This window comes from Arachis duranensis, chromosome 5 (genome assembly GCF_000817695.3).
Source record: "Arachis duranensis cultivar V14167 chromosome 5, aradu.V14167.gnm2.J7QH, whole genome shotgun sequence".
Classification (NCBI taxonomy): Eukaryota; Viridiplantae; Streptophyta; class Magnoliopsida; order Fabales; family Fabaceae; genus Arachis; species Arachis duranensis.
In genome coordinates, this window is record NC_029776.3 from 29,692,555 (window position 1) to 29,715,510 (window position 22,956).

At 35.8% G+C, this 22,956-nt stretch overlaps 1 protein-coding gene across 1 annotated transcript; it reads right to left on the reverse strand.

Annotated features, from left to right (window-relative positions):
• Window positions 1-4,703: 4,703 nt before the first annotated feature.
• On the reverse strand, window positions 4,704-5,549 carry LOC107488999 (uncharacterized). The gene has a single exon (XM_016109782.1). It carries the CDS (start codon window positions 5,547-5,549, stop codon window positions 4,704-4,706), a length of 846 nt encoding a protein of 281 aa, XP_015965268.1.
• Window positions 5,550-22,956: the final 17,407 nt, after the last annotated feature.

Genomic DNA, 22,956 nt, shown 5'->3' on the forward strand with positions numbered 1-22,956 from the left:
GATAAAGATAAATCGTCCGATAAAGGTGAAAACGCGATTCACCCAAAGGACGATCTAAAGATGCCAACCACTTTCTATAAATCGGCGAAGGTGAACACAGAATAATGTAAGAAGTTATTGAAAGCAATCCAAAAAAGAACCTGACGAGGTCTTACGGATAGCTAAAATAATAACTTAAAGGCTGGCCGACGCTCACAAGTCGGACCAAGTCAACCCAAGTTATAAGTAAACCCTGGAAAGAGGTCTGGCAAACCTTATTAAAGAGGATTACTTTAACTTAGAAGGGCTCGACCTAACAAAGTCAGCCCAAAAATAAAAAGGTTATAAAAGTAATCCCTGAAAGAGACCTGACAAAGGTCCAAGAAAGAGGATTACAAAAATAACCTAGAAAGAGATCGATCTAACGAAGTTGATCTCCTACAAACAAGTTATAAAAGTAATCCCTAAAAGAGACCTGACAAAGGTCCAAGAAAGAGGATTACAAAAATAACTTAGAAAGAGGTCGACCTAACGAAGTTGATCTCCTACAAACAAGTTATAAAAGTAATCCCTAAAAAAGACCTGACAAAGGTCCAAGAAAGAGGATTACAAAAATAACTTAGAAAAAGGTCGACCAAACGAAGTTGATCTCCTACAAACAAGTTATAAAAGTAATCCATGAAAGAGACCTGACAAAAGGTCCAAGAAAGAGGATTACAAAAATAACTTGGAAAGAGGTCGACCTAACGAAGTTGATCTCCTACAAACAAGTTATAAAAGTAATCCCTGAAAGAGACCTGACAAAGGTCCAAGAAAGAGGATTACGAAAATAACCTAGAAAGAGGTCGACCTATCGAAGTCAACCTCCTACAAAACAAGTTATAAGTAATCCCTAAAAAAGACCTAACAAAGGTCCAAAAAAAAGGATTAGAAAAATAACTTAGAAGAGGACCAATGCAAAGGAATCGGTCACAAATACAGAAAACCGAGAAACAAGTTGGACCTATACAATCACAGCCTCAAAGGATCTGAGATACAAGTAATAAAATGAAATAATCCAAGGAGGTCGAGCTGCAAGATTTCAACATCAGCAGAAAACAGAAAAAGATGCCAAGTCAAAAAACTACTTCTTTTTCTACAGAGTTATAAAGGCCTTGAAAGGCCACCAAAACCTACTATCAAAAAGATAGCAAGCTATTGTTTGTCTTTCAAAATAAAAAAGTTGCTAGATAAGCAACTAAGAAATGTCAGCAATTAAATAAAAAGTTTCGAAAGCCCACAAGCCGGGCCAACTACATCCAGCAAAGATCAACAAACATCAGGGGTTTTCTTGGCAGCATCAGGACAAGGAGAAGGAGGGCGCACAGCATCTACAGTTCCATCCTCCCGGTTCAAAATCTGGCAATCCGAATCAGGAGCAACTGGAAGAACAGAAGAAATCGGCACTTTGGTAGAGGACACAGGGGGAGGAGCAACCTCATCATCATCACCCTCATCATCAGGGACAATCTTGCCATCCCTGACAACATTATCCAGGCTAAAGAGGGAGAGATCGGCCTCAGGAGCAATAACTCAAACTTGCTCCTTCAAGTTCTCGTAAGCAGTAGTCACGCTGCCAACGAGATAACCCTGGAGCTCAGCATAGTCTTCCCGGGCATTGTCGAGCTCCCCCCTCAGGCGCATCCCCTCCCGATAAGATGTAACGTAACTCTCCTTATGCATCATGGCTGTGTCCTCAGCCAACCTCAAAGAAGCAGCCAGTGCTTGAGAACTCGCCTTCTCGTTCTCTAAGTCCTTCTCCAGCTTGGCCACCTTCACCTCAAGTTCCTCCTTCAGCCCCCTCATCTGGTCGAACTCTTGTTTTGCCTCCTCCATAAATGCTTTGGTGGCATGGAGAGGGAGATTCTGAGCAGTTCGATGTATAGCAGCTGACATATATGCCATCTTTACATGATTTCGGGCCATAAACTCCAGATGATGGAGAATGGACACATCGTCCATGGAGATGGTACCATAGGGCCCGATTTGTTGATCTACAAACTCAATGGCGTTGAAATCAGGGGCATTGAGGTCAAAGGGCTCAGCCGTCTTTTGCTTCTCACTTTGAGGGGCAGCAGATGGAGCGGCAGAAGTAGTGTGCGGATCCACCAAGCGGACCCGAGGTGTTGGGATCACCTTCTTCACCCCGGGGGAACTCGGCACTGATGGCTTCTCGCGCACTTGGGAGGACCCATCCCCAGCCGCCTTGCCAGCAATATTTTTGGCAGCAGTCGCCTTCTGCGCCCTCTTAAAAACTTTCATAGATTCGTTATTCTTCATTGCCTCTGCAAATAAAACAGAAAGTTAAGCTACAAGCCGGACAAGTCGGAAAGACAGCTACAAGCAACATAAACAGATAATAAAGGAAACACAAGATACCCAGTTCAGTTTGAAGAAGAGAAGGATTGGTTAGAAATTTCTTTGTATCAAGATGGGGAGGTTGACCCCAGCGTTCTTCTAAAATAGTAACAAAGGCTCGCTCAGCCTCATCCAACATTTCCCGAGAATACCTGGAGACCCTCACGTCTTTTTGCCATTCCAAGGGAAAGGCAGAGTCATCATTTTCATCCAGAAAAAAGGGCCGAGTTCCTTCAACAGCTCGGACCTTGAAAAAGTAGTTTTTAAAATCGCGGAATGACTCGTCAAACATGGAAAAGACCTTCTTTTCCTGGGTGGAATGAAAGGAGACCCAAGCTGCCTTCTTTTTCACCACTCCGGGCTTAGTCAAGACAAACAAGTAGAAAAAGAGAGATTGGGAAGCAGGAATACCAAAACCATGGCACAACAATTGGAAAATTTTTATGAAACCCCAAAAATTGGGGTGAAGTTGAGAGGGGGCAACATACAAGACCATAACAGGTCGGTTTCAAATTGAGTAAAAGGAAGGGTAATACCCAGGTGACCAAAGAAAAAATCATAAGCATAAAAGAAACGGCGACCATCAACAACCCGAGTTGAAAAGCAGACTCTCTCGTCAGAAGAGGGAGGGACAAGTTCATAATTCTTCTCATCACCAAACTTACTGCAGACACTATGAAACTGCCTAAGCTGAGCACAAAACTCAGAATCAACCAGCGAGACACACATAAGAACCATGGAGTCCACCCAATCGGTCATATCCGCAGGAACCTGGGAAGGCATCTCTACAACGTTATTTCGGGAAGACATGAGGTCAACTAAATCCTACAAAAAGAAGAGAAGAATGGATTACTTAAAAACATCCCGGACGAGGAGCAAAACATCTCGACAAACAGAAAGGGAAAACCCCAAGACTCAAGATAAGAAAGTCTGGGGGCATCCCTTGGAGGCAGTAAATAGGGAAGGTTTTCAAGTTGTTTCTACAGCCTACATCCCGGCACTCATCAAAAAGAAAATAAAATCCCGAAAGAAACAAAAGAAGCAAAAAACGTAAAAACACCACCCTTCTACAGTTTATTAGAAAAAGCATCGCTCCTACAGTTTATCAGTGAAAAACATTACTGCTACAGTTTATCAGAACACCAAAAGGACCAAGAAGAAAAACAGCAAAGGCGCAAACTTTTTTGAAATCAAGAAAAAAATCATCAGCAAAAGCACAGGCAGAAACGGCGGTAACATGCAAAAGAAAAAGATTCAAGCAAACAAAGAAGAGATTCGCACCAAAAAAAGGGGATAAATCCAGAGCATGCAACAAGTCAAACATGATAAAAACAGAAAGATCTAAACTTTCTCCAAAAGGAAGATCAAAAGGAAAACTCCATCGCAAAGTCAAAAATAAATGAGGAAACACAAAATGGGACTAACCTGGAGACGAAAGAAGCTTCGAGGAAAAGAATAGAAGCGCAGAAACAAAGGCTGCCTAGAAAATCGCCAAGTGACGCCGTAACGCAAGAAAGCAAAAGCGCAAACGAAAGACAGAGAGCAGATGAGAGAAACAGAAAACGAGAGAGTAAAGGGAGAAGTTACGAAGAAGAAATGAAGAAGAAAAACCATTTTTGATCGAGAAAATTCAAAATAAAGCCAAGAGAGAATGGGGGCAATTAATGCCAATTAAATGCGGATGTTAAAACTGCTTGCGTTCCCAAAAAAGCGCTAATACAAAAGCGCGCGCTTTTAGAGGAAAACGTTCTACATTCAAAAAAGACTCTACAAAGAAAGGAATCGACAAAATGCTTGAGTTCGACTTCACTGAAGAAGGACCGAAGTCAAGGACTCGACCTCCAAAAGAAGAACCGAGCTCAAGTAGGGGCACTGTTCATACCCTGGGTCGAGCTATCCGACCCGGGATGATTGGAGATAAAAGTGACCGACCTCTTCAGGTCAGACTAATCCGATCTCTTCTTAAAGAGCTCGGCCAAAATGACAGAAGAGCCCAGTAAAGGGCCCAGATAGAGGAGCACGACCCAAATCCTAAGGCGGCCTAAGCCTATAGAGATAAAGGCGGTTCCGTTGAAAGATACGCTGACCTCAACTCAAAGCTAAAGATAAAGATAAAATAACTAACTTATCTTATCCAAAGGTCACATCTCACCATTATAAATACACCGGAGCACCTAGGTATAACTCATACTCTGATTCTACTCAATACCTGCTTAATACCCTTGCTAACTTACAAGTCGGACACAACAGCTCCGGCCGTCTCCCACCAGCCGGACACGTTAGCACCGACCAGTGCAGAAGATCTCGTCCGAGATCGACCTCCAGTTTCAGGTAACCCTCGGAACAATAGTATAATTTACCTCCGGAGCACGGTCATTTAGAATATCATCGAACACTGGAGAACGATCTAACGCGTTGATATCGTTATTTGAATCAGAAACCCCAAAGAACGCATGCCATATCCAAGGGTCTGAAGATGCTACAACCTCAAGTACTATGGTTGCAACCCGACGATAACCACTCATGTACATACCTTTCCACGCCTTTAGACAATTTTTCCATTGCCAATACATGCAGTCAATGCTACCCAACATGCCAGGAAAGCCACGACCCTCCGCCATTTGTAGCAGGCGTCGTACGTCATTTGGATTTGATTTTCGCAAGTATTCTTCCTCGAACACCAAAATGACACCTGTAACAAATTTTTTCAAGCATTCAATTGTAGTGTTCTCGCCTATGCGCACATAATCATCAACAGCATCAGCTACTACGCCATATGCTAACATCCGTATCGCAACGGTACATTTTTGGAGTGGTGACAAGCCTCTTCTTCCAGTTGCATCAACCCTCTGTTGGAAATACGGATAGACGTTTGAGAGAGCGTTTACTATCTGAAGGATCATATGTCTTCTCATTCGAAATATCCATCGGAAAATGTCAGCAATATACACCAGTTCATCTGCAAAGTAATCTTGAAAAAGGTGATCATGTCCTGCTTCTCGATCTCTGTTGATCCGTCTACGAGGAGTTGGGATAGAGCTTCTATTGATATCTTCTTCTTCTGAATCTTTGAGTAAAGACTCATCGATCCAGTTATCTATGAGTGTGTTATTTTGCCGTCTTCTTTTGCCATAAAAAGCCTCATTAAACATATCATCAAAATTTTTAGCCATATCTAGAAATGTAATTTTTAGTTCTCTTTCAAGGTGAGAAACAAGAGTTGAAGTAGAGTTGCAGAGTCATTGATAGTTGATATTTATAAGTGTGTCTGCAATAAGTACCTACTCCTCAACGGCTAGTTTTACAACGGCTACTTAACGGCTAGTTTTGCAACGGTTACTTTCATGAATAATAACGGCACAATAATATTGACTAATTTAAAAAATTACATCAGAAATAAATAAAACAAACTACATCACATATCAGTAATACGCAATAAAAATAAGAACATACTATATAACTCTATGAATACAAGGAACCATTAAGTAAACCACTTGGCAATTATTTTCTCACATGCAATCTCCTGAAGAGCTCGTCGTTTTTCACTCATTGTAGACGTGTCAGCATTAAGTATTTGCATATCCATTTCCCTTTCCCTTTCCTTGGCCATCCTTTCCATTTCCCTTTCTTTTGCATTTATCTCCATTTCTTTGATATACCTCTGAGTTTGTAATTCTTGTTCTTTCATTGCCGCTTGAGCTTGTAATTCTTGTTCTTTCATTGCCACTTGAATTTGTAACTCCTTCTCTTTGATTGCCATAATCTTTGCTCTATGTTCCCTCTCCTCTCCTCTTTCTTTTTCCCTATCCATTAGTTCCTTTTCTCTAACATTCTTAATATCTTCCATGAGAGATAACGTTTTAACCACCGATGATTTCTTTTCACTAAAATCTTCAGACATTTGTGCTTTTTCCTTATCTTTTTGCTTGCTCTTCTTTGATCCTTGTGGGTGAACGGGAGAGTCCACACCAGGTTCGTCAGCCAACGGTGTTTCTGGGTTTGATGAGGATGAGTATGCTCCAGTTGCACTAACCTTGATTTTCTTTGAGCCGCCACTCTGTGTAGGTAGTTGGCTTCTCCATTTTTGCTCCAACCGAAGCATGTTCCAATGCCTCTCAAAAGTGAATTTTTTACCATAATTTGTGGAATAAAGTTTATAAGTGATGAGCGGATAATTTATACGCTTTTTGACATTGTTTTTATGTAGTTTTTAGTAGGATCTAGCTACTTTTTGGGATATTTTTTTAGTTTTTATGCAAAATTCATATTTCTGAACTTTACTATGAGTTTGTGTGTTTTTTTGTGATTTCAGGTATTTTTTGGCTGAAATTGAGGGACCTGAGCAAAAATCTGATTCAGAGGCTGACAAAGGACTGTAGATGCTTTTGGATTCTGACCTTCCTGCACTCGAAGTGGATTTTTTGGCGCTACAGAATTCCAAATGGTGCACTCTTAATTGCGTTGAAAAGTAGACATCCAAGGCTTTCTAGCAATATATAATAGTCCAAACTTTGCTCGAGTTTTAACGATGCAAACTGGTGTTCAAACGCCCCTTCTCTACCATATTCTTAAGTCAAAACGCCAAAACTGGCATAAAAGTTAGAGTTAAATGCCCAAACTAGCATAAAAGCTGGCGTTTAACTCCAAGAGAAGCCTCTACACGTGTAAAGCTCAATGCTCAGCCCAAGCACACATCAAGTGGGCCCAGAAGTGGATTTCTGCATCATTTACCTATTTTTGTAAACCCTAGTAACCAGTTTCATTATAAATAGGACCTTTTACTATTGTATTTTCATCTTCGGATCATATAGAGAATTTTGGATATCATATTTTCATATTTGGGGAGGCTAGCCATTCGGCCATGCCTGGACCTCCAGACCACTTATGTATTTTCAACGGTGGAGTTTCTACACACCATAAATTAAGGTGTAGAGCTCTGCTGTTCTTCGAGTATTAATGCAATTACTACTATTTTCCATTCAATTCAAGCTTATTCTTGTTCTAAGATATTCACTCGCACTTCAACCTGATGAATGTGATGATCCATGACACTCATCATCATTTTCACCTATGAATGCATGACTGACAACCACTTCTGTTCTACTTAAGATTGAGCGTGTATCTCTTGGACTCCTGACTCATGCGTGTTGATTGCCTCTCCTGACAACAGAGCCTTCAACTCCTTGAAATCAGAGTCTTCATGGTATAAGCTAGAATCCATTGGTAGCATTCTTGAGATCCGAAAAATCTAAACTTTGTCTGTGGTATTCCGAGTAGGATTTGGGATGGAATGACTGTGACAAGTTTCAAACTTGCGACTGTAGGGCGTAGTGACAAACGCAAAAGGATAGTAAATCCTATTCCTACATGATCGAGAATCGACAGATGATTAGCCCTACGTAACCCGTAGCTGGACCATTTTTACTAAGAGGATGGGAGGTAGCCATTGACACCGGTGAAACCCAACATACAGCTTGCCATGGAAAGGAGTATAAAGGATTGGATGAAGGCAGTAAAAAAGCAGAGATTCAGAAGGAACAATGCATCTCCATGCACTTATCTGAAATTTCCACCAATGAATTACATAAGTATCTCTATCTTTACTTTATGTTTTATTCATCTTTTTAATTATTAAAACTCCATAACCATTTGAATCCGCCTGACTGAGATTTACAAGGTGACCATAGCTTGCTTCAAGCTGACAATCTCTATGGGATCGACCCTTACTCACGTAAGGTTTATTACTTGGACGACCCAGTGCACTTGCTGGTTAGTTGTGCGAAGTTGTGACAAAGAAGTGATATTACAATTGTGCGACCAAGTTGTTGGCGCCATTGTGTATCACAATTTTGTGCACCATGTTTTTGGCACCGTTGCCGGGGATTGTTCGAGTTTGGACAACTGACGGTTCATCTTGTTGCTCAGATTAGGTAATTTTTATTTTCTTTTCAAAAAGCTTTCAAAAATCTTTCAAAAAAAATTCTTCTTTGTTTTCGTTTTTCTAAATATAATTTTCGAAAAAACCAAAAAAAGGTATAAAATCATAAAAACCAAAAATATTTCATGGTTCTTGTTTGAACCTATGGCCAAATTTTAAGTTTGGTGTCAATTGCATGATTTTAATTGTCTTGCAATTTTCGAAACACATACATTGTGTTCTTGATGACATCTTCAAGATTGTTCTTGGTGTTCATCTTGACGCTTATAATGTTCTTGCATATATCTTGTGTTTTGATCCAAGAATTATATGTTTCAACTCATTTTGTTGTTTTTCAAAATTGAAAACATATCTTCTTGAATAAAGGATTTAGCAAAATAAAGATCCAAGAACATAAAGCAGAGGAATTATAGAGAAAATGCTGGGCGTTCAAAACGCCCAGTGAAGAAGGAAAACTGGCATTTAAACGCCAGCCAGGGTACCTGGCTGGGCGTTTAAACGCCCAAACCATACAGCAATTGGGCGTTAAACGCCCAAAACATGCAGCTCCTGGGTGTTTAACGCCAGGATGACACAAGGAGAGGAATTTTGTTTTCAAATCATATCTTTTTCAAAATTATATCTTTTCAAATTTTCTTTTTCAAATCTTTTTCAAAATAAATTTCAATCATATCTTTTTAATCATATCTTTTTCAAATCATATCTTTTTCAATAATTTGATTTCAAAAATCTTTTCTAAACTTCCTATCTTTTCAAAAATTGATTTTCAAATCTTTTTCAACTAACTAATTGATTTTTTTTGTTTTACTATTTTTTATCTTTTTCAAAACCACAACCAATTTTTCAAAAAAATTCATTTTAAATTTTATTCTTTTTATTTTCGAAAATTCTTCCCCCCTCTCATATTTTTCTATTTAAACACTAACATTCCTCCTCCATTGTCAATTCGAACTCCGTCTCTCTTTGTGTGTTCAAAATTTTACCTACCTCCTTCTTCTATTCTTATTTTTCTCTAACACCTCAAGGAATCTCTATACTGTGACATAGAGGATTCCATATTTTCTTTGTTTTCTTCTCTTTCATATGAGCAGGAACAAAGATAAAGGCATACTTGTTGAAGCTGATCCTGAACCTGAAATGACTCTGAAGAAGAAGCTAAGAGCAACTAAAGCATAAAACTCTGAAGAGGACCTCACTGAAATTTTCGAAAGGGAAGCAGCAAAAGAGACAATTATGGTCGAACCAAACAACAACGCAAGGAAGATGCTTGGTGATTTTACTACACCAACTTCCAACTTCTATGGAAGAAGCATCTCAATCCCTGCCATAGGAGCAAACAATTTTGAGCTAAAGTCTCAATTAGTTTCTCTACTGCAACAGAACTGCAAGTTTCATGGACTTCCATCAGAAGACCCTTATCAGTTTTTAACTGAGTTCTTGCAGATCTGTGATACTGTTAAGACCAATGGAGTTGATCCTGAGGTCTACAAGATTATGCTTTTCCCTTTTACTATAAGAGACAGAGCTAGAACATGGTTGGACTCACAACTTAGAGATAACCTGGACTCTTGGGATAAGCTGGTCACGGCTTTCTTAGCCAAGTTCTTTCCTCCTCAAAACCTGAGCAAGCTTAGAGTGGATGTTCAGACCTTCAGACAAAAAGATGGTGAGTCCCTCTATGAAGCTTGGAAAAGATACAAGCAACTGACCAAAAAGTGTCCTTCTGACATGCTTTCAGAATGGACCACATTAGATATATTCTATGATGGTCTGTCTAAATTTTCCAAGATGTCACTGGACCACTCTGCAGGTAGATCCATTCACCTAAAGAAAACGCTTGCAGAAGCTCAGGAACTTATTGAAATGGTTGCAAATAACCAGTTCATGTATACCTCAGAGAGGAATCCTGTGAGAAATGGGATGCCTCAAAAGAGAGGAGTTCTTGAAATTGATGCTCTGAATGTCATACTGGCTCAGAATAAAATATTGACCCAACAAGTCAATATGATCTATCAAAGTCTGAATGGATTACAAAATGTATCCAACAGTACTAAAGAAGCATCTTCTGAAGAAGAAGCTTATGATCCTGAGAACCCTGCAATGGCAGAGGTGAATTACATGGGTGAAGCCTTTGGTAACACCTATAATCCTTCATGGAAAAATCATCCAAATTTTTCATGGAATGATCAACAGAAGCAAGGCTTCAATAATAACAATGGTGGAAGAAACAGGTTTAGCAATAGCAAACCTTTCCCATCATCATCTCAGCAACAGACAGAGCATTCTGAGCAGAATCCTTCTAGCTTAGCAAATATAGTCTCTGATCTATCTAAAGCCACTCTTAATTTCATGACTGAAACAAGATCCTCCATTAGAAATTTGGAGGCATAAGTGGAATAGTTGAGTAAAAGGATTACTGAAACTTCTCCTAGCACTCTCCCAAGCAATACAGAAGAGAATCACAAAGGAGAGTGCAAGGCCATGGATATAATCAACATGGCCGAAACCTTATAGGAGGAGGAGGACGTGAATCCCAATGAGGAAGACCTCAGGGGACGTCCAAAGGTCAGTACGAAATTCTCTAATGAGGAACCAAAGGAATCTGAGGCTCATACAAAGACCATAGAGATTTTCTTGGACCTCCTTTTACCATTCATTAGCTCTGATGACTATTCATCTTCTGAAGAGGATGAAGACATTGTTAAAGGGCAAGTTGCCCAATATTTAGGAGCAATCATGAAGCTGAATGCCAAGCTATTTGGTAATGAGACTTGGGAGGAAGAGCCTCCCTTGCTCACCAATGAACTGAATACATTGGTTCAGCAATATTTACCTCAAAAGAAACAGGATCCTGGTAAATTCTTAATACCATGCACCATAGGCACCATGACCTTTGGAAAATCTCTGTATGACCTGGGGTCAGGGATAAACATGATGCCCCTCTTTGCAATGGAGAGACTGGGAATCTATGAGGTACAGGCTGCCAAATTCTCATTGGAGATTGCAGATAAATCTATGAAAAAGGCTTATGGACTAGTAGAGGACGTACTAGTGAAGGTTGAATGCCTTTACTTCCCTACTGATTTCATAATCCTAGACACTAGGAGGGATGAGGATGAATCCATCATCCTTGGAAGACCCTTCCTAGTCATAGTAAGAGCTGTGATTGATGTTGACATAGGAGAGTTGATCCTTCATGTGAATGAAGAATGCCTTGTAGTAAAGACTCAAGGTTCTCCATCTGTAACCATGGAAAGTAAGCATGAAGAGCTTCTCCCAATACAGAGTCAAACAGAGCCCCCCACATTCAAACTCTAAGTTTGGTGTTGGGAGGCCACAGCCAAACTCTAAGTTTGGTGTTGAGAGATCTCAACCATACTCTGATCATCTGTGAGACTCCATGAGAGCTCACTGTCAAGCTATTGACATTAAAGAAGCGCTTATCGGGAGGCAATCCAATTTTATTTTAATTTTATCTATATTATTTTGTTTCTTTTTAGGTTGATGATCATGTGAAGTCACAAAGACAATTACAAAAATAAAGAAAAAATCAAAAACAACATTGAAAACAGAACACCCTGGAGGAAAGACTTACTAAACGCCAGTAAGGGTAGAAAAATGGGCATTTAAACGCCCAATCTGGCACCTTTCTGGGTGTTTAAATGCCAAAATAGGGCACCAGACTGGCGTTTAAACGACAGAACAGGGTAACAAACTGGCGTTTAGACGCCAGAACAGGAAGAAAAGCTAGCGTTTAAACGCTAGAACAGGATAGCAGACTGGCGTTTAAATGCCAGAATTGCACTCTAAGGCATTGTGAACGCCCAATTGGAGCAGGGATGAAGAATTCCTTGACCCTTCAGGATGTGTGGACCCCACAGGATCCCCACCAACTTCAACTCACTCTCTCTCCTCTTCACACATTTCTACAACACTCTTCCTCAAATACCCTTCACCAATCACCTCCATATCTCTTCCCCAAATACCCTTCACTAATCACTTCCTTAACTCTTCCCCAAAAACCCCACGCACCTTCAAAATTCAAAACTATTTCCCTCCCAAACCCACCCAAACCATTCGGCCACTCTCCCTATAAATACCCCCCTTCACCCCTTCATTTTCACACATCACAAACACTTTCTTCCCCCCCTGGCCGAACCCTATACACCCTCCATCTTCTCTATTTTCTTCTTCTTCTACATCTTTCTTTCTTCTTTTGCTCGAGGACGAGCAAATATTTTAAGTTTGGTGTGGTAAAAGCATTACTTTTTATTTTTCCATAACCATTTATGGAACCTAAGGCCAGAGAAACCTCTAGAAAGAGGAAAGGAAAGGCAACTGCCTCTACCTCTGAGTCATGGGAGATGGAGAGATTCATCTCAATGGTCCATAGCTCAGTAATAGAGCATTTGACTACACAACAAGAGCATGAGGAAGTCCCTCATCAAGAAATTCCTGAGATGCATCAAGGGATGCAATTTTCTCCACACAATTATTGGGAGCAACTCAACACTTCTTTGAAAAGCTTGAGTTACAACATGGACCAATTAAGGGTGGAACACCAAGAGCACTCCATCATTCTCCATGAGATTAGAGAAGATCAAAGAGCTATGAGGGAGGAGCAACAAAGGCAAGGAAGAGACACAGAGGAGCTCAAGAGCACCATTCGTTCTTCAAGAGGAGGAAGATGCCACCCTCACTAAGGTGGACTCATTCCTTAATCTCCTTGTCTATTTATTTTTCTGTTTTTTGGCTTTATGCTGTAGGATCTATCCATGTTTATGTCTTCACTATATGATCATTAGTGTCTAGTGTCTATGTCTTAAAGCTATGAATAACTCCATGAATCCTTCACCTCTCTTAAAATGAAAAATGTGCTTAATTACAAAAGAACAAGAAGTACTTAGATTTCAAATTTTATCTTGAAACTAGTTTAATTATTTTGATGTGGTGGTAATACTTTTTGTTCTCTAAATGAATGCTTGAACAGTGCATATTTTTTATCTTGTTGTTTATGAATGTTAAAGTTGTTGGCTCTTGAAAGAATGATGAACAAAGAGAAATGTTATTGATAATCTGAAAAATTATGAAATTGATTTTTGAAGCAAGAAAAAGCAATGAAAAAAATAGCAAAAAAAAGGAAAAGAGAGAAAAGAAAAAGAAAAAGCAAGCAGAAAAAGCCAATAGCCCTTTAAACCAAAAGACAAGGTTAAAAAGGATCCAAGGCTTTGAGCATTAATGGATAGGAGGGCCCAAGGAAATAAAATCCAAGCCTAAGCGGCTAAATCAAGCTGTCCCTAACCATGTGCTTGTGGCATGCAGGTCCAAGTGAAAAACTAGAGACTGAGTGGTTAAAGTCGTGATCCAAAGCAAAAGAGTGTGCTTAAGAACTCTGGACACCTCTAACTGGGGACTTTAGCAAAGCTGAGTCACAATCTGAAAAGGTTCACCTAGTTATGTGTCTGTGGCATTTATGTATCCGGTGGTAATATTGGAAAACAAAGTGCTTAGGGTCACAGCCAAGACTCATAAAGTAGCTGTGTTCAAGAATCAACGCACTGAACTAGGAGAATCAATAACACTATCTAAAATTCTGAGTTCCTATAGATGCCAATCATTCTGAATTTCAAAGGAAAAAGTGAGATGCCAAAACTGTTCAGAAGCAAAAAGCTACAAGCCTCGCTCATCTAATTAAGACTAAGTTTCATTGATACTGTGAGATTCATCGTATATTCTCTTTTTTTATCGTATTTTGTTTTCAGTTGCTTGGGGACAAGCAATAATTTAAGTTTGGTGTTGTGATGAGCAGATAATTTATACGCTTTTTGGCATTGTTTTTATGTAGTTTTTAGTAGGATCTAGCTACTTTTTGGGATATTTTTATTAGTTTTTATGAAAAATTTATATTTCTAGACTTTACTATGAGTTTGTGTGTTTTTCTGTGATTTCAGGTATTTTCTTATTGAAATTGAGGGACCTGAGCAAAAATCTGATTCAGAGGCTGACAAAGGACTGCAGATGCTGTTGGATTCTGACATCCCTGCACTCGAAGTGGATTTTTTGGAGCTACAGAACTCCAAATGGTGCATTCTCAATTGCGTTGGAAAGTTGACATCCAGGGCTTTCCAACAATATATAATAGTCCATACTTTGCTCGAGTTTTGATGATGCAAACTGGCGTTCAAATGCCCCTTCTCTGCCCTATTCTGAAGTCAAAACGCCAGAACTAGCATAAAAGTTAGAGTTAAACGCCTAAACTGGCATAAAAGCTGGCGTTTAACTCCAAGAGAAGTCTCTACACGTGTAAAGCTCAATGCTCAGCCCAAGCACACACCAAGTGGGCCCGGAAGTCTACATCATTTACCTATTTCTGTAAATCCTAGTAGCTAGTTTCATTATAAATAGGACCTTTTACTATTGTATTTTCATCTTCGGATCATATAGAGAATTTTGGATATCATATTTTCATATTTGGGGAGGCTGGCCATTCAGCCATGCCTGGACCTCCAGACCACTTATATATTTTCAACGGTGGAGTTTCTACACACCATAGATTAAGGTGTGGAGCTCTGCTGTTCCTCGAGTATTAATGCAATTACTACTATTTTCTATTCAATTCAAGCTTATTCTTGTTCTAAGATATTCACTCGCACTTCAACCTGATGAATGTGATGATCCAGTGACACTCATCATCATTCTCACCTATGAACGCGTGACTGACAACCACTTCCGTTCTACTTAAGATTGAGCGTGTATCTCTTAGACTCCCGACTCATGCGTGTTGATTGCCTCTCCTGACAACAGAGCCTTCAACTCCTTGAAATCAGAGTCTTCGTGGTATAAGCTAGAATCCATTAGCAGCATTCTTGAGATCCGAAAAGTCTAAACCTTGTCTGTGGTATTCCGAGTAGGATCTGGGATGGGATGACTGTGACGAGCTTCAAACTCGCGACTGTAGGGTGTAGTGACAGACGCAAAAGGATAGTAAATCCTATTCCTACATGATCGAGAACCGACAGATGATTAGCCCTACATAACCCGTAGCTGGACCATTTTTACTGAGAGGACGGGAGGTAGCCATTGACACCGGTGAAACCCAATATACAGCTTGCCATGGAAAGGAGTATAAAGGATTGGATGAAGGCAGTAGGAAAGTAGAGATTCAGAAGGAACAATGCATCTCCATGCGCTTATCTGAAATTTCCATCAATGAATTACATAAGTATCTCTATCTTTACTTTATGTTTTATTCATCTTTTTAATTATTAAAACTCCATAACCATTTGAATCCGCTTGACTGAGATTTACAAAGTGACCATAGCTTGCTTCAAGCCGACAATCTCCGTGAGATCGACCCTTACTCACGTAAGGTTTATTACTTGGACGACCCAGTGCACTTGCTAGTTAGTTGTGCGAAGTTGTGAAAAAGAAGTGAGATTACAATTGTGCGACCAAGTTGTTGGCGCCATTGTGTATCACAATTTCGTGCACCAATAGGCAAACTCCTTTATATCATCAGCGTTCGAACCACTCCTTATGTTTTGACTAGTTTGATCGTAGCAACCAGCAAATTGTGCAACAGCCTTGTTGATCTTATACCATCGTTTCTTACATGCAACTACCCCCCTTGTCATGTCGGAGCAAAATTCTACACAGTAGCTATGAATTCGACTCCAAAATGTTTCTCCCTTTTGATCGGTACCAACTATAGGGTCAGTTGAAATATTTAATCATGCACTGATCAGCATCTCATCCTCTTTCCAATGCCAGTGTTGAATACTATCTTGCCTCCAATCTTCAATATCATCATCATTGAGATCGATAGCATCTAATCCACGAGGGTTGACAAAATCTGAATATTACGAATTTAGACTAGATTGTATAGGAGTCTGAGAGGATGGGTTAGAAGAGCCACCAACACCAGATGAGTTATGTCTTGATGCACTAAATTGAGTTGGAAACAGCAAGGAAGTTGGACTAACATTTTCGATAGAGGGGTTAAATATGGAAGAAAATGAAAAATGTGGTGTTTGTGAATTTTGATTTTGCGATTGGAATATAGAAAATTGATTATTATAAGGAGCTTGAAAATTGAAATTAGAAAGATTTTGTGGATTTGGATTTTGAAATGTATTCGATAGTGTGAAGTTTTATTTGGAACTTAGAGTTTGAGATTTGAGATTGTTGGGTATTTGGAATTTGAGAAAAATTTTGTAAGTAATTGAAGAAAGAGTTTAGCTGGTTTGGATTATTTTTTCGAACAAAAAATAATATTAGCAGAACTTTGATTTCATAAACTTGGAAGAAGATGGAGAAAAGTAGTAAAAAGTGTGATAATAGAAGTGTATCTAAGTGGTATATATAAAGTAACAAAATATTAATTTATTAATAATAACAGTAACATAGTATCAGATAGTTTTCAATAGCTAATTTTGCAACGACTAATTTTACAACGACTAATTTAATATAATAATATAAATAATATTTAATATTAATTATGACATAAATAATTAATATAAATTATTAATTAAATAAAAATTTAATTATTTAATATAATTAATTAAAATTTTATATAATTATTTATTTAAATAATAACTTGCCAAATGACAAGTTATTATTGGCTATATCCGGTCCCTATTCAAAGGGACTTAGTTCCATTGAACTTGTGTAAGGACTAATTCTATTTCTCTTCAACAGGCAGAAACTCGTTTATGTCAGAAAAAATAACTAAAGCACTCACCGTTTGAGATGGTTTAAAAACTTAGTGTATATTTGGATTACAGTTTGTAAATTGTAGTTTGTATAAAATTGATTTTGTAAACTTGATTTTGATAAAAAGTAAGTTTGTGTTAACGTGATTTATGTTTGGCAATTTTTATATCAAAATGGATTATAGTAAAATAAATGTTGTTTGGATTATATTATTCAAAATCACTTTTAAATAAAAAAATTACTAAAAGAGATATCAATTTAAATAATTTTTTATTATTCTATTATTTTACTTTAAATATTTGAATAGATCTTATTAAGAGACATGATAAAATAATAATAAAATACATAAAAATAATAAGAAATATCATAAAAAAATTCATATAATAAAAAATTCATATGAACTAGAAAATAATAAAAAATAATAATATACATGAAAAAATATTACACTAAAAAATATAAAAAATATTTATCATATAAATAAAATAAATATAATAAAAAATAAAAATATGAAAGATAATATTATACATTTTATAATGTCAAAAAAAAAGTTCTATAATTTTTTGTAGTACTGTTAGTACTTAGTACTCTTTAATTTAGTATTATTTTGGACTATAAATTTTTATTATTTATGACTCTTTTGTTACTTATAATTAGTATATAATAAAGACAAAAATAAAGTACAGTCAAAAGTACAATAAAAAGGAAAAAAATTATGCAAACATAGTATATAATAATTACGATCAACAACATATATTATATAAAAAAAATTACAATAAGAAGTAAATAAAATTCACATGAATAATACCAAATAAAAAAATTATACACAACATAAATATAGTACAATAAAATATAAAAAAAAGAATTTATATAAACAAAAAGTAATAAATTTTTTACTTAGGATCGTGATTGAAATAAATTTGTACGAAAAAAAATGGAGCGAAGAACGTACACAAAGAGCTATTATAAAAATTATATGGTTACTTGTATTTTTTATAGAAAAAATAAGGGTAAAATTGGTAGAAAAGGAAAAAAAATTTATCTAATTTTTCAATAGTAACCAAATTTCCCCGACGTGAACGTATAAGCTATATAAATTTTTATTTCAGCTACGTTTAGATGTGTAAGTATTTTTGGGTTGAGAATTTTAAAAGATTGTCAAACATAAAAGTAAAATATTTAAGATGCTCAAACAGATTTTTTTCTTTTCTAGTGTGAATCCCAAACACACTTTTATTTGTTGCCATGACAACTGACAAACTAATTGAAATTATGTCAGAAAAACACGGTAGTAAAGGAATTTTGTGTTCAGCGACATTATCAACAGCCCAATTAATTGTGAAGTAGGAAATTTGAAGCATATGATCAATGGTATAATAAATAATATGCTGCACAAAGTAGGAGTAGTAGTGGATGGAGATTGATGTGAAGTCTAGAGAGAGTCCAAAAATGCGAATGAGGTATTAAGAATTTTGAAAATATTTGATAAATAAAAAAAATTAGTTAAAATTAGTCAAAATTTACTTTATTTAATATTTAATAAATATTAAATAAAATAGGTTCTAACTAAAAATTTTTGGTTTTATGAAAAATATGAAATTAATACTACTTAACAAGATTCACAACTTCCTTTGAATTCTGAAATAAATAATCATATATGAGCGACGCTTACATTTCATAGTGTTAAATTACCAAACCCATCTTCTTAATTACTGCAAGGCACATAGTTAGTTCGGCATAACTAAACTTTCTTTCTTTGTTACATATGTTACTTTTGTCCGAACTTTTAGGTCACGTCCCAAAGTTAATATTCATCATATCACGGTTGAATTTAGAGCTATGGCCATAGATAATAGTATAAATCATAAATTATAATAGTTAGTGAAGTCTTTTATTTATTGCATTCATTATTTATTCATGTTTTCATTAATCTTGATATAAACGCATACATCTGTATTTGAAGTTTTGAACCTGTCTATCTTTGACTGGAAGATTTGAACAGTCTATGATATTTGAACTTGTACAGTAATTTTCACGCTCAATTTGAAGAAAAATATGAGTTATTGTTCTAACTTCTAGCTTACTAGTAATCAAGGAAAGACGTGTTAAAAGATGGCGAGACTTTAAAATTTAATTTGATAAAGTTTTTATTTTTTAAAAATAATTTGTAAAAATTAATTTTTAAAAAATAATTTTTTAAAAAGTGTAGTATTTATATTTGATAAATTAAATTAAAAATTATTTTTTATAAATACAAATAACAACGCTTACATTTGATAAAATAATTTTTAAAATTTAAAAATATTATAAAAGATATAAATTTAAGTGTTAAATTTAAAAATTAATTAATATATGAAGTTATATTAGACTTTTAAATTTTAAAAAATACAAGTCAACTTTAAAAAGTTTTATTTTAGGTACTTTCAAAAGTATTTCAATCTTTTAAAAACTACAAATATAAATATATATGATCTTTTTTATTTACCACACACCTCTTTAAAAAGTTTTATGAAATCAGGTCTAATTCTTATTCTTTTGCAAGGTGATTTGGGAGTGCTCATCTTGAATACAATTCCTGACTAAAGGAAAAACAAAAATGTTTAAAAGTGAATAGAAATAAGTTAAAGCAATTTAAAATTATCTTATTTTTAATTAGTATTTTTTATTTTATATATTTTAATGGTTGTTGAAATAATTAAAGAATATTTGATGTAATAATTATATAGGTATAGATATTATATGTATAAAATTATATACGTTACATATAATAAAATTATAAATATTAAGTTAAATAATAAGATAAATTTATATTATTATTTTTCTATAGTATTACTGGAAAAAATAAAAGCCTATTTCATTCACAAATCAAAGCATACAAGTTGCTCAAATTTATGTGTGAAAATGAAGAATTCTTACAAATATTAACAAATTCACACTGCCGATAATTCCAAAACAGTAAAATTAGATATTTATTATAATTTATTTTTTAATTAGTCATTATTTATTATAATAATTATTTTCAGATGTTATATCTCAAATTATTTTTTTATATATTTAAATTTTAAAATTATATCTCTTTAAAATTAAAATATTTAAATTTAAATTTAAATTTAAACCTAACAAAACAAAAATAACAAATCCAAAAAAATCACTAACTAAACTAAAATTAAAATAATACTATTAAAATCAATTTTTTTTATTTTAAGACTGGTATATATGAATGATTCTTTTCGGTTCTAATTAAAAAGAGTAATGAACATAATTATTTTTGAATGAGTTCTAAATGTGTTAAGAAATTATTTAGTGTGCAATTTTATAATATTAGACGTGTTATAAAATCATTTATATTAAAAAACTATAAATATGAATTTGAACGAATTTTGGATGTGTTAAAAAATTATTTTTGTTAAGAAAAATATAAACACAAATTAAATAAATTTTAGATGTGTACTAAAAGTATTTTATGTGTAATTTTATTATTTTAGATGTGCTATGAACATATATAAAATAATAAAAAAAACTACCACAAAAATAATTACGCGAGAAAGGAAAAAATTAATGTTTAAATCAATGTTCTGAAAACCAGTTCGAACCGGTCGAATCGCGAACCAGTGAGAATTACGATTTGGTTATATGCTAAAACTGAAAAAAATAAAATCGTTATTGAACCGCTAAACCGGCCGATAACCGGTCAGTCGAATCGAACCGGGACCCGGCCGGTTTTTTTACTTTGCACAAAAATGCTCAAAACGCACTGTTTAGACGTTTAGCATTCAGTAAGTAAGCCCCAACCCTTACCAATTGCCAACCCTAACTCCAACTCTCCAACGGCGCAGCATTACATCCTCTCTCGTCCCTCCCATCACCCTCGAGCTAGCCGTTCGTCTCAACGCCGGCGAGCTCAGTCCCTCCCTTTCGTTCAGCCGCCGGACCTCCTGACGTTGTCGCCGGTTGGAGCTTCGAAGCTCACTCGGTCCCTCACTCAGCTAATGTCTCAAACTCTCAGTAGTGGAAGAATAGTCGCCGGGCTCGCCTCCTCCCTCCGTCGCGAAGCTCTGTTCCACCGTCGCCGGTGCCATCTCTGTTCCTGACTCCGTCGCCAGCTTTCCGTTTCCAGTGCCGTCATCCTTCCTTGCATTTGAATCTGTAATGGAGCCTCTGTTTGATTTTGATTCTAATTTGTTTTTATTCTAAACTTTTTTATTCTTATTGTTGGTTTGATTCTGATTTAGTTTTATTCTTCCATTGTCCTCCCTATGGTTGATTCTAATTTGTTCTTTGGTTGGGTTGTTCTTGATTCTTTGGTTGGGTTGTTAAATCTATTTTTTTTAGTATTATCATAATTTCTAAGCGTACTTGATTTATAATTCTACTTTCTTTTTAATTGTCTCTAAGCGTACTTGATTTTCTGGATTTAGAGTTATTTTTTATTGAATTTTGAATTCGTGCTTGATCTGCAATTTCTGTTTGATTCTTCTTTGTGTTCATGTAGCAATTTGAGTATGGGCTACAGAATACATTTTTGTAGTTTTTGCGTGATTTAGGCAGGCTTAATGTTTATTCGATCTGTTCTCTGCTCTTATATCCTATCCCCTTTGGGCTGAGCAGAATGAGAAGAGTTAGCAATTAGCTTGACTTTACTGCTTTGTAGAGCCTTGTAGCTGATGCTATGGCATACTCAGTCATACTTCCTGACTCTTGAGTTTCTGCTGAAGGCTATGCTTTACATTTGCATTTGTAGTGAGTGCCCTAACAAATTTTTGTATTCTCCTTCAGTAGCTAATTAATCTGGACAATTAATCTTGAGTGGGACATAGTTTGATGATTCAAATTATCCATGAATTGAAAGAAATTGGCTTGTTGCAAATAATAGAAAACCTTTGTGCTTCCAAAAATAAAGAGGGATTTGGACAGAGCAATATGCACATGTAACTTATTACCAGAAAATTTCTTAAAGTCTTTTAATTCTTTAATTTTAATTCTCTCTTGAACAGTTCATTATTGGTGATGGCAATAACATGTATGATTTCACTTATGTTGGAAATGTGGCTCATTCCCATTTATGTGCTGACCGAGCTCTAGCTTCAGAGGGGGAAGTTTCAAAAAAAGCTGCAAGAGAAGTACCTTTGAAAGATTCTCTCGTTACATTTTTTGGTATATAAATATTTGTTTAATTATGTAAATGAAGATTAAACATGGACATCTTAGAAGGCGGTGATGATGATCCTGCTCTATTGTAGATGGGTTGTTAGTTATTCACAGGTGTACATTTTTTAGAAACCACGGTTGCTAACATGATGATGAGTTGATGATACATTTAAGGGTAGAATTTCTTCTTTTGGGTGAATGACAGGACCTAGAAAATATATGTTTCAGCAAATCCTAATCAAATACTTAAGCTAAAATAAGAAAGATATACAACTAAAAACCTTATTCCACTTGGTAGGGTTGATGATTGATTACAAACTTGGATCATTTTGATGCTGCTATGTTATGTTTGATTGGTTGTTTTATTTTTTGACTTTTGAATTTGTAGTTGAATAAAATTATAACATTTTGGTTTATGTAGTACTTTTAATTTGAATGATATTTTAAAGTTTAGATTAGACTATAATTATATTTTCATGTGTTTATTTATATTTTATTTATTATTTTATTATAAAACGGTTTTTTCGATTCAACCACGGTCGAATCGATTGAACCTCTAAACCAATAAACCAGTAGTTAGAGCGATTCAATGACCGATTCGGTTTTCAGAACCTTGGTTTAAACACAAACATACAGAACTAAAATATAATTAGATACAAAAGAGAAGCGGTGATATTATTTAGTTAATAAGTTAATTTTGTTATTTATTATTTTAAATGTATCGTAAATATATTTAAAATACTACATTAAATTTTCATAACACATAAAATAATATAATTGTACAT

Coding starts and splice junctions, on each gene's coding strand:
- LOC107488999 (XM_016109782.1), bottom strand. CDS start 5,549: ATGGCTAAAAATTTTGATGATATGTTTAATGAGGCTTTTTATGGCAAA.